The sequence below is a fragment of the Ipomoea nil genome, unplaced genomic scaffold, assembly GCF_001879475.1.
Source record: "Ipomoea nil cultivar Tokyo-kokei standard unplaced genomic scaffold, Asagao_1.1 scaffold1317, whole genome shotgun sequence".
Lineage (NCBI taxonomy): Eukaryota > Viridiplantae > Streptophyta > Magnoliopsida > Solanales > Convolvulaceae > Ipomoea > Ipomoea nil.
This window is the reverse complement of record NW_017617745.1, coordinates 222470-235244: the sequence shown is the minus strand read 5'-3', so window position 1 is coordinate 235244 and position 12775 is coordinate 222470. Positions and strand designations below refer to the sequence as shown.

General features: G+C 38.0%; 1 protein-coding gene across 1 annotated transcript; it reads right to left on the bottom strand.

The window, feature by feature from the left end:
• Positions 1–4254: 4254 nt before the first annotated feature.
• On the bottom strand, positions 4255–5268 carry LOC109185198 (uncharacterized protein At4g26485-like). Its single transcript, XM_019335178.1, has 3 exons — positions 4944–5268; positions 4657–4858; positions 4255–4543 (listed from the first exon to the last, which is right to left on the bottom strand). The coding sequence occupies exons 1-3, from the start codon at positions 5266–5268 to the stop codon at positions 4255–4257; spliced, it is 816 nt and encodes a 271-aa protein (XP_019190723.1).
• Positions 5269–12775: the final 7507 nt, after the last annotated feature.

Below are 12775 nucleotides of genomic sequence, written 5' to 3'. Positions count from 1 at the left end.
TTACTTCAGTCAGATTGTAGCTGCAGCCAGTAAACGCAAGCATGTTCTTTTCGTATCTACACTCAAAGGAAGGCGGTTAATTAAGTTACACCTTAACATTAAATCAAAAGTCGTGTTAGTTATTATACCTCAAATGAAGAGCAATATACAGATCATCGTTGTCCCTTAGTCTATAAACCAGCTTTTTTTCAAGCTCTTCAATCTTAGGTGTGTACCGAAGATCTTTATAAAATAAAAACCAATTCCAATGCCAATAAACGGGTTCAAAACCACAAAAGCGGTAACATACTTATTTCACAGCCGACGGAAAAAATAGATTCACTATTTTTTTGGAAAAAGTTGTAGAAGAAATCAACATAATCTGAAAATAAGTAAAAAAAAAATTGAATTTTTCTGCCGAAAAAAGTGACAAAAATAGCAAGTTAGATGAAAAAAATAACATGTCAGCATTTTGTTTTTATTTTATTTTTCCATGTAAGCAAATTAAATGGGTTACTTGTTAGATACTTGCTAAAAATGCTAGATGAAATAAAAATAATTGAGAGTATAATGATCTAGATGAACCATATTTTAATTCATGGTGCTACATAAACAATCAATGTTAGTACATAGGTCTATTTGACCCTTCTACCTAAACTAATCGATAAAGAAGATGTTTATGCGGCAAAAGTTTATCATTTCTAATAAGTAGATTTAAGACTTAATCATGTTACTGTACTCTTATAGAAATAATAAATCTACTATATCTACTATCTATCTACTATATATATATATATATATATATATATATATATATATATATATACTAATAAGAGCCAAACAGAGTTAGGTCTATAATAGATAGAAAAAATGACGGTCAAATTTTTTAATCAAATGAATGGCTCAGATTTTAATTTTTCCTTCAGATTTCCTAATTTATCCTTAGTTATATGATTATCCGTTAACTTTTCCGTTAAATATTATCTTCTCTGTTAATTTTTGTTAGTTCACCATTAACTTACTCATTGATTTCAATAAGAAATGTCTTAGGTTCGAACCCTATCCCAATTATAGTTGGCATAATTAGTACTATTTTATTCTTATTAAATTAAATAATAATTTAGTAGTTACAACAAAAAATAATACATATGCATTTATTTAATTTAGAATTACGTGTCTACAATGCCTTTATTCAAAAAAAAATTATTCATTATAAATAAATTAAATAAGAGAAATAATTTCATTAGTTCTATATTGTCTTTATTTTTCTCCAATATAAAAATTCTTTATATTCAAATTAATCAATTGATTATATTCGCTACATTGTCCCTACAATGTCTTTATTCAAAAAAAATTATTCATTATCAATAAATTAATTAAGAGAAATAATTTCATTAGTTATATTATCTTTATTTTTCTCCAATGTAAAAAAAAAAAAATCTTTACATTCAAATTCATCAATTGATTATATTCACTACATCGTCTATTATCTTTTTTGTGCACTATTTTTTAATTTAATATCAAAGTTATAAAACAAAATAATGATATATATTTATTTACCTAGTATTTTATTAATACCATGAAAAAATAAAAATATATATATAATTAAGCCAATCATATTAACTATTTGAGGGATTTATTGACAAAGAGAGTATTCAAATCACACAACGTCCTTGTTTGACAATCATCAGTTAGCGATTAGCGTTAGTGGATTTGACCAGTGAATTATATCAACGGTTGGAAAAAAGATATTTGACAAAAATTAACTGTTTAAATTAACATGTAAAATAATCTAAGGTATATATTATAATAATAATAATAATAATAATAATAATAATAATAATAATAATAATAATAATAATAATAATAATAATAATAATAATAATAATAATAATTGTTGTAAAATCCTATATATAATAAAGCTATATGGTCTTGTGTAAATTAAATGGTGATAATCAACATTTAATTTTCACAAGACCATAATAATATTGTTGTTAATTATAATAACAATAATAATAATAATAATAATAATAATAATAATAATAATAATAATAATAATTGCCATAATAATAATGATAATAATGATAATAATTGCAATAATATATATATATATATATATATATATATATATATATATATATATATATATATATATATATATTTATTTATTTATTTATTTATTTATTTATTTATATTTCAATTTCTACTGGCAAATTATTGTGTGAACGATTGTCCACATAATTGTATGGATCATGAATATCAAATACATTGTTAATATATTAAAAATACATTATTTTTATATTGAAAGTACCTTACATACATATACAATGTACCCTTACTATATTTAAAATATACTTTTTATTGCATGCAACCTCAAAGTTCATAAGTTTGAAATTACTATATGGCATAGCTAGGCGGCCTAATATTTAAGATTGTTGATGTGCATATTAAGGACTACGGAGACAAAGATGCGTTATTTGTGGATTCATCGGATACTATCCAACAACACTCTCCAACTTAATTGACGTGAAGTAGGCTTAGTAACATTAAGATTATATTCTCGAATTTTTAGTTCTCATCTTTTATTGATTACACACTTAATTCGATAGTATTTTGAAGAAAAAATCAATGTTTGAACTAAGATTGTGATTTTGATCTTTAAAGGTCAATTGTTTGTTGCTATATCTAGAGTTAGAAATCTCAAAGGTCTAAAAATTGTGATCCGTGGTAACTCTAAATTGTAATTCAATTACTATTGTAGTTTACTAAGTTCTTAAAAATTTGTAATATTAAATATTATCTACTAAATTTTTAATATAGTTTAAGATTTGTAGTAATCACCCACCTTAAATATTATTTGAATTGTAAATATATTTATGTTCATACTTTTATCATAGGAATTCACACATAATAATTATTAAATAACAAAATTTTTATATATAAATAAACCTCATATAGAGTATATTTTTATAACATATTTTCCGTGCATCGCACGGGACAAATACTAGTAATAATAATAATAATAATAATAATAATAATAATAATAATAATAATAATAATAATAATAATAATAATAATAATAATAATAATAATAATTTAATAAAAGAAATAAAATTATAAAAAAAAAAAAAAACAGTTTTGCCACTTTTCCCACATCGGTGGGAAAAGTGACATGAGAGGGCTCCAATTTAAAAATTAAGTTTGCCCATCTATTGATGGGCAAGCAGTGAGTCAGTGAAACTGGCTCTTGTTATTCAAAGAGTCGAAATAGCTTTACAGAAAACTTTTTTTGTTTAAATATAGAGGTGTTTTGGGAAAATTATTCTAAAAAATGTTAAGTGAAAATATTGTAAATTGCAATGTTTGTATTTTTAGTGGTTTGGAACAAATTGTTGCTTCAAACTGTTGAATAACCAAACACTTTCTTTAGCATTTTCATCTTTGGGTTACATCATACTTACCAATCATCCAATATTTTTGGGTTACATTATAATTAAAAATTTTAAATTTTTACTACATCTAAATTCCTTAAATTAATAATTTCTTTATCCATAATAATTTATCCAACAATAATGGTTGAACTAAATGAACACTAAGCAAAACATAGTACCATTAATTCATTCATTGATCTTGTATATATGTTCATTCATTAAATATATTAGAACCCTTTGCAACAATAATACTTGGTTACTATTTTTTTAAAAAAAAATTAGTAAAAATTATAATGAATCTCCTATATTACATTGTATACATATACTATGAGTAACATATTTAAATAAACAAATTCGACATTAAATTACTTATGTATAAACTTCTCATATATAATCTTGTATGGATATACTTTTAAATATTTATTTAATTATAAACATTGGACATTAACTCATTCGCCCATTGCGTGATTGTATACTTCCCTAAGAACAACGGGATATTCCCAATTGGAATTCTTTATCAATTTCAACTCCTTGGTAAATACGGTAAAATTTTCTTACATTATAAAAATGATAAGTTTAAGCCAATAAGATTAATAAACAACTTAGAAATAGATCATGACAAGTTGAATTGTTGATAATAATATTTTAATTGATAAAGAATGTATGAAAATAATATAAAAACAAAACATAAAATATATACGATAAAAATATCATGCTTCCTCAAAAAATATAATGGACAATTAAAAAAGCATTGGAGTTAAATAAATTGAAAGATTTAAAAGTTCATATGCACCACCAAACAAGCTACATAAATCCTAATCATATCATATCTGTTACATCGAGCTTAATCCGATCCCCTCCCATCATCCGACAACCGGAACATATAAGTGGTGCTTGGATAGCAATTGAAATTGCGGTCACCTCCAAAGCCAAATTTGGTGTTGTAACCCGGATAATCTTCAAGCCTAAAATCAGCATATTTCACCAACTCAAGTCCTTGCTTGTATGCCAAACCAGTTATGTCCCAATAAATATGACTCCCATTAGTCTTGTGTGTTATATGGATCTCACCATCCTCACCGATCATCTTCACCGCATTTTTAAGAAATGCTCGCACAAGTCCCTGCTGACATCTGCACTACGTAAAACATCCATCAGATCAAATTAATTAAAGATTATAATATCACTATCTATTCCCAATCTTGATTGTATTATTATTATTAGAAGAAAAAGAAAAAGAACTGACTGAATCGAAGGAGATGGAGATTTTTTGGACAAACGAGCGAACGGAAAATTGAAAACAATGCGATCAAACGTTAAACCCTCCAACCGTAACAGTGCATTGTAGGCCATGATTCTAACATCAACACCGTGCATCACTGTACATCCCTTATTGGTCAACATATCAACGTTGGGAAGAGCATTCTTATAGTTTTCAGCCAAAAAACCTGGAAATATAGAAACACAAAACCTAGGCATTCAGATTTAATTTTGTTAACAATAATAATAATAATAAGTAGGTAAAGTAGTTACCGTGGGAGTTGAGAGAAGTGGCAACCATGTTAGAAGCGTCTCCAAATGCGGTGGCAAGAGCAGCAGAAAATGAGAAGTCTCCTTCTCCAACTAGTAGTATCTTTTGGGAGCTACTGTAGTGTTTTATCCACTTCGCATCTTTACCTAAAACCACACCACCAACCTTATTAACCATCTCTTCTCCTTTCTCTTCATCATCTTCTAATTCCTTGCTCTTATTCACCATCTCATCTTTTTCTTCTTCTTCTATTTCCTCACCCTCATTTATCCACTTTTCATCTTCTGATAATGCCAAACGGCCCATACCCTCACTTATCGTCTCCATTATATTCCACTCAAAATTGCTTGGTTTCTAAATACTAATTGGAACTACATACTGATATATATAAGAGGCATGCATGAAATTAATATAATCCGACTAAGGTAATTAATTTTTACACCTCCTTTTTGCCTTTTACACTTCTCCAAGAGTCCCTGCAGTGGCCGGGTTAACCTAATAAATATCTTTTGGGGAGTCATTATTATTCATTAACAATCCAATGGGAACTTTCATTTTCCATGCTGCCATGTACGCTCTCTTCTTCTCTAGTGACAAAAGGTGGAATCGTCCACTCCAGACGCCCCTACATGCACCCCATCTGACAATTTGTGGAGGAGTTAATCATAGTGACTCAACTAATTAACTAATAGAAGCTAGCATTAAAGTTTGTTTAACAAAAGTTTTATACCGCCCCTGAATGCAAGCGGTAGTATGGCGTCCGAATCTCACTAAAATATGTTTGGAAAAAAAAATGATGGAAGGTTTGGATTGGATCTCATGTGTGTACTTTGAAAATTAGGATCTGACGGGTGGTCCACACGCAGATTACTTTTGCAGTGCCTTTAGGAGTGGGGTTCGATAAGTTTAGGATTAGTTTAGCAAATTTTGGATCACCAAAGATTAAAAAATAAAAAAAAATAAAAAAATAAAAAAAACAAACAAACAAACTTTATACCAGATGTCACTACAAATTTTACTTCATTTCTAATACTCTCTATATGGCGGATTCATATTGACGATAAACACTCCATTTTATTTTGTCTTAAAAAAATTTAAAAAAAATAAAAAAAAAAAACTTTTTTAACTAATCATAATTTGTGACATGGATCACAATTGCATCATCAATGACACCCTCAAACAACCCGAGAAAGATGACGTAGATCGGATGTAGTGGCGAAGGGAGGCCGGGGAGCGTCATCGTGTTAGCGGACCCCTCCCATTTTGCCGACCCCCTTCCCCCCTTTTTATATTTTACTAAAAGATAGGAGGAAGAAATCCCTATCTTCGAAAAATCTTTACAATAACAAGAATTGGAGGATTGGAAAGTAATTTTCCATCTTCACTTGAAAACGGGGGGATCTGGGTTAAGGATGGTCCTTCCCCGCTTCTTTCCAAACACAATTGTAAATTCATTTTTAGTATACAATATGTCCATTTTGACTAGAAATATATTAAAAATAAATTTATATAAAAATATAATAAACCTACTAAAAATAAACATATAATATTAAAAAAAAATGTATCATGTACTAAAAATGAACCTAGAATATACTAAAAATAAACATAATAAACTTACTAAAAATAAACATATAATACACACACACAAAAATGAAGGTATTGTATACTAAAAATAAGTATATAATATACTAAAAATAAACATGTAATACACAAAAAATTAATTTACAATATACAAATAATAATAATAATAATAATAATAATAATAATAATAATAATAATAATAATAATAATAATAATGAATCTACCATATATTAAAGTTGAATTACATTAATTAAAAATGAACTTATAATATACTAAAAATAAATTGATAATAGACTAAAAATAAACAACGACCTACAACATACTAAAAATAAACATACATTAAGATGCGTATTGCAAGGTGAACCACATTGACCAGGGACCCGGGTGAATCGGGTCGGGTCGGTCGGGTCCACGAGCTCGGGTAGTGCCGAGCTCCCTTACCCGAGCTCGGGTAAGGCCGAGCTACCCGACCCGAGCCCAACACCACGCGGCTCGGGTCGGGGCACCTCCAAGGTTTCTTGGGCCGAGGTGCTTTGGGCTCCATCGCGGTGCTCCGGGTCCACGTTGCTACCCCAGGTCGGGTCGGGTCGGGTGTATAATATATCCGTCATGAGTTCCCCACTCTCTTCGTTGCGAGAAGTCGACGACGAAAGAGAGTAAATGTCCCGAACCGACCTCCATGCACGAACGTGGCCGAGCTCACCATGGCAGAGCCCCTTTGTGGCCGAGACATCCTAGGCCGAGGTGCCTTGTGCCGAAACGTCTTGGGCCGAGGCACTTTGTGCCGACCCCAACACGGCCGACCCCTCCCTCAAAGATTATACTTGATCGTAGCGGCTTGATTGTAGCTTGTTCGACGTCCTCCTTTCTTTACGTCATGTACTAAGATTTATCTCGACATTTGATGAAGTATTTTGCTTTACCTCTTTGCTTTGTAAGGTTTAGTGTTTCGCACCCCTCCTTGCTATTTTTTTTTTTTTTTTGGTGAGCCCTCGGGTACTGCCGATGTGCTCGGCCTCGGTCCACGCCAAGGTACGAGACCTCGGTTCGTGCCGAGGTGCGGGACCTTGGCACAAGCCGAGGTGCCACCACGATGCACCTCGGTAGTGTGGCGAGGTGGTGCACCTCGGTATTGTGCCGAGGTGCGACAGGCAGGAAATTTTTTTTCTTTTTAAGCCTTATGTTAGCCTCCTCAGTCAAGTCTCATGAGACTATGCCTCCGGGCTCCTCCGTCGGGGTCCGTACGCGAGGATGGACCTCGTTCCCCCTTAGGGTACGTTAGTCGCTCGAGCTAAGTCCTTTCGAACTACGCCACCAGGATCTTCCGTCAGGGTTGGTACGCGAGGTTGGACCTCGTGCCCCCTTAGGGTGCGCTTAGCCGCTCGAGCCAAGTCCTATCAGACCAAGCCACCGGGTTCCTCCGTCGGGGTTGGTACGCGAGGTTGGACCTCGTGCCCCCTTAGGGTGCGCGTTAGCAGCTCGGGCTAAGTCCTTCCGGACTACGCCACCGGGCTCTTCCGTCGGGGTTGGTACGCGAGGTCGGACCTCATGCCCCCTTTAGGTGCGTCCTCCGTCGGGGTTGGTACGCGATGTTGGACCTCGTGCCCCCTTAGGGTGCGCATTAGCCGCTCGAGCTAAGTCCTTCCGGACTATGCCACCGGGCTCTTCCGTCGGGGTTGATACGCGAGGTTGGACCTCGTTCCCCCTTAGGGCGCGTTTGGGGAAATCGAGTGAGCACTCGTTCCCTCCCCTTCATTTTTGTGGTTTTTTTTTTAAAGGGAGAAAATAAATGAAAACCATACTTCGTAACAAGAAATTTATTCCACTTATTGCCATCCATTAAGACATTATTGGGGGAGGGGAAAGGTCCTCCTCCTAGAGTAGCAATGCCAAGGTCCACCTCTCACGTGGCGGGGTTACTGGTAGAATTTTAGCAAATGCTCCGAGTTTCAGACCCTAGCTATCATTTTCCCTTTGGGGGTCTTGAGCTTGTAGCTGCCTGGGCGGACCACAGCTGCTACAATGTATGGGCCCTCCCAATTGGGGCGGCAAACTTTCCTCCGGCCTGGGGCTAGCTTGCCCTCTCCTCCTGAGCACAAAATCTCCGACTTGAAAATAGCCGGACCGGACCCGCCTATCATGGTATGCTTTGGTTTGTCTTTGGTAGTTTTCGGCTTGGATCGCAGCTGCCTCGCGCCTGTCGTCGATCAGGTGGAGGTCGGCTCTATGGTGCTCCTCGTTCGTGGCGGGGTCGTAGTCCTCCTCCTGCCGGGAAGGTATGACCACCTCCGCTAGAGCTCGGGCTTCAAAATCGTAGGCCAAGGAAAAAGGTGTCTCCCTAGTGGCCCTTCGAGGGGTGGTGCGATAGGCCCAAAGAATGGTGTCGAGCTCCTCCACCCACGCTCCCCCGGTTGACTCAAGCTTCTTCTTCAGGCCATCCACTATGGTGCGGTTGGCATTCTCCACTTGTCCATTTGCTTGAGGGTAGCACATGGCTACCCGGCTGTGGGTAATGTGCCACTCTGCACAAAACCCCTCAAATTCCTGCCCCTCAAATGGGCATCCGTTATCGGTGATGAGCTGCATTAGGACCCTAAAGCGGCACAAAATATTTTTAAACACGAAATGCTTGCAACGGGCGCTTGTTATTGTTGCTAGCGGCTCCACCTCCACCCATTTGGTAAAATAGTCAACTGCAACTATGAGGTACTTTTTTTTTCTTGACCCCATGGGTAGAGCTCCCACCAGGTCCACCCCCCTCCTGGAGAAGGGGATGACCGAGCTGATGGGGGTGTAGCTCGTGGCGGGTCGGCCAGGGCCGACTTGGAAGTGCTGGCAGGCCTCGCAGCCCCTGGCGTAGTCGGCGCATTCCTTGGCCATTTTTGGCCAAAAGTACCCCTGCAAGATGGCTCTCCGGGACATGGTGAAGGCCCCCTGGTGGGCGTAGCAGGTCCCTTCGTGTATCTCCTCCATGACTAGCTTGGCCTCGTCTGGGTACAGGCAGCGCAGCAAGGCGCCGTTGTACGACCTCTTGTAAAGTATGTCCCCCATGATCACGTACGTGGGGGCTCGTCGTTTCACCAGCTTGGCGTTGACCTCATCGGGAGGTAGTGCACCTGACTTCTTGTACTCCTTGAGGTGATCTAGCCAACAAGGAGGTCGGGCCTACACAGGTAGGTCGACCTCTTGAAATCTTCAATTCGGGCTATTTTTGAAATATGCTCCGGGGCCCCTTGGGCGAGCTTGGATAACATGTCGGCATCTGTGTTCTGGTCTCGGGGTACTTGTAGGACCTCGTAATTGATCAGCTGCCCCAATAGTTGGAGCACCACATCTCGGTACTTCCTCATTCTTTCATCGCTTGCTTCAAATTCACCTGTGACCTCGGTTAGGTCATCCGTGTAGAGGTCGGTCTCGGTGCTCTTAACAATCATGTCGTCGACGTAGGCCTGCATGTTGCGGCCGAGGACCTATTTGAACACCTTGGCCCACCATCCGGGTGTAGGTGTCGTCTGAATTTTTTAGTCCGAAAGCTATGACCTTGTAGCAGTAGACCCCCTCGGGTGTGGTGAAAGCTGTCTTCTCATCGTGGGCTTCCTCCATGAAAATCTGGTGGTACCCACTGAACGCATCTAGGAAGCTCATGAGGCACAACCTGCGGTCTCGTCCACTAGTTGGTCGATGTTGGGAAGGGGGAAGGGGTCCATAGGGCAGGCCTTGTTGAGGTCGGTGTAGTCCACGCACATCCTCCAAGTGGGTGGCTTTGGGGCGAGGACCACGTTTGCTAGCCAGGTGGGGTATAGGACCTCCCTGACATGACCAATCTCTAGCAGGGTGTCGACCTCATTTCTGACGAACTCCCTCCTCTCGGTGGAGAGGTACCTCTTGCGCTGCTGGACTGGCTTGACCGCGGGGTCGACAACCAACTTGTGCGTGATCACGTCTCGGCTGAGGCCCGGCATGTCCTCGGGGCCCCATGCGAAGACCTCCTTGTAGCTCCTGTTGATGTTAATTATTTGTGCACGGAGCTCGGCCGGGAGGCCGACCCCCACCTTCACAACTCGGTCGGGTCGACTGACCTCTTCTGTCTCGACCACGGGCTCGGCCCGAGGTCGACCTGCTTCCCCCCGAAATGCCTTCTCGGCGATGGTGTGGACCTAGAGGTCTTTCTGACCAATTTGCCGGCACGCCTTTAAGTAGCAACTGCGGCTTACCTTTTGTTCACCCTGGGCGACCCCGACCCCGGCTGGTGTCGGAATTTGAGGCACAGGTGCCCCATGGAAATCACGCACCTGAGGTCTTCCAGGGCGGGTCAGCCGAGTATAATGTTGTGGGCGCAGCTGATTTTGATGACTACGAACTCGACCTCCCACTGTAACATCCAAAAAATTTTATTTTATAAATCCAGTATTAAGAAATTCCAAAATAGTCATTTACAATCCATTAAAAGTTTTTGCAAGAAATTGGTGTTTGAATAAATTATTTTTGCCACGTTTTAAATTAATTCGACACCAAAATTTATTTTATTCGAAAATTCCTAAATTTTCGGGTACTTCGCATACCAAGATTTAAATCGAGAAATTTATCTGAGTGAGACCGGGAGAATTCAAAAAGATTTTAAACAAGTGTTCATCTAAATCGCTTTTTGAGAAAATTCATTTTCAACCCCAAAATATTTTGAAATAGCAATTCTAGTCCTTGATTCATGGAGTATGGTGGACCACTAGACATCCCAAAGCCTTTCCTGATATTTCTTTTAGCCAAAGAAATTACTCTTTTGCCCTCAACCAATCATTGGCAATTATCCTAGGGTTTTGGACCCTATAAAATATCTCTTTAGCTACATTGTCTTCTCCTGATCTCTATTTTGCCTTCCCAAATTCTTGTCTGCTAAGTAAAAGAAGAACAACACAGTAAGCTTTTCATCTCATCCCTTCACCTCTTTTCCTTAAGGTTTCCATCCTAGCTTTCAACCTCTGAGTTTTGTTAGGCTTGGCTTGTGTTGTTGCTTGAGGTGCCTAGGTAGTGAATGGAATGGTGTTTGAGTAGAGTGGAGGCTGAGATCCACACAAGGAAGAAGAATAGGAAGCAGAGAACTACAAGAGGTATAACCCCATGGACTCCCTCTTTGATTTTGGCTCTGTGAAGCCTTTGTGTTGAGTAGAAATGAGTAGAAACTATGAATTTTTTATGTGTTTATGCTTAGAAGTGATTTAGTATTTGTTTTTGAGTTGTTGAGATTGTTTTGGACTTGTTTGGATTGAATTTTGCAGATGAAAAACCTTCTGGTGCACAACACAGTGTGCACCAGATCAAATTAACGGCCTTAGCCGCGGCCCATCAGGAGGGCCGCCGGCTAGAGCTGTGCTTGCACGGGACTAGGGCACGGCCCTAGAGGAGGACCGCCGCCTAGTCCCGGTGAAGTAACGAGGTACAAGGGGTGGACCATGAGGAGTCCCGCCCCAGGTCCTTGACTTTGATTCTGAGAAGAATCTGTGTAGTGGCCGGGCCCTTGTGGCTCAGCTACGTGTCGTTTCAGGCCGAGTGTTACGGGCCCTTGTGGCTCGGCTCTTCGGGATCGTCTCAACGCACGTTTTGACTTTGATTTCGTTGAATTTGGATAAAAAATGAGTAAGTTATGAAGGATTTGTGAAGGATTTGCTACACAGTACATATTTTGGCTAAGTTCATTGTGTATAAGAAATGCTTGATAAAGTGATCTGTTGATATTTTTGTGTTGAGTAGAGAAGCATGATTCTTTGAGAATATGATTTATTATGAAAGCATGACTAGTTTGTGATATTTGATCATCGAGAAATGAAGCATATTTTGTTGATAGGATGTATAGAATTTGCTATGTTGCAAACCGAACATGATATTATATTCTTGAATACTTCATGTTATTTTATACATGGTTTAGAAGCATGTTATAGAGTATTTTGGCATCTCACATATGTCATATTTCAAAAGTGCATAAAGGGCCAACATGAGCCCAAATATTTCTTTCAAAAACCATAAGCATGAGGTATATCATTCTTTATTGCATTGAGAAGTAGTAGAGTTGTTGCATGCATGAGATTGGTGCATGAGAGATATATCTATGTATTATCTATATCAGTAAGGTTTTGGAGGATACCGTTTGGACTATGTCCTCTCGGGAGAGTTTTTGGACATTGCGGTCCCAGTATATGTAACGCGGCATATTCTCACTTTACGAGGTTAGAAACTGCCTGCTAGGCTTGGAATCCTGGTC

Coding starts and splice junctions, on each gene's coding strand:
- LOC109185198 (XM_019335178.1), bottom strand. CDS start 5,268: ATGGAGACGATAAGTGAGGGTATGGGCCGTTTGGCATTATCAGAAGAT. Junction 4,859..4,943: donor CACTTCTCTCAACTCCCACG/GTAACTACTTTA, acceptor CTATATTTCCAG/GTTTTTTGGCTGAAAACTAT. Junction 4,544..4,656: donor TCTCCATCTCCTTCGATTCA/GTCAGTTCTTTT, acceptor TACGTAGTGCAG/ATGTCAGCAGGGACTTGTGC.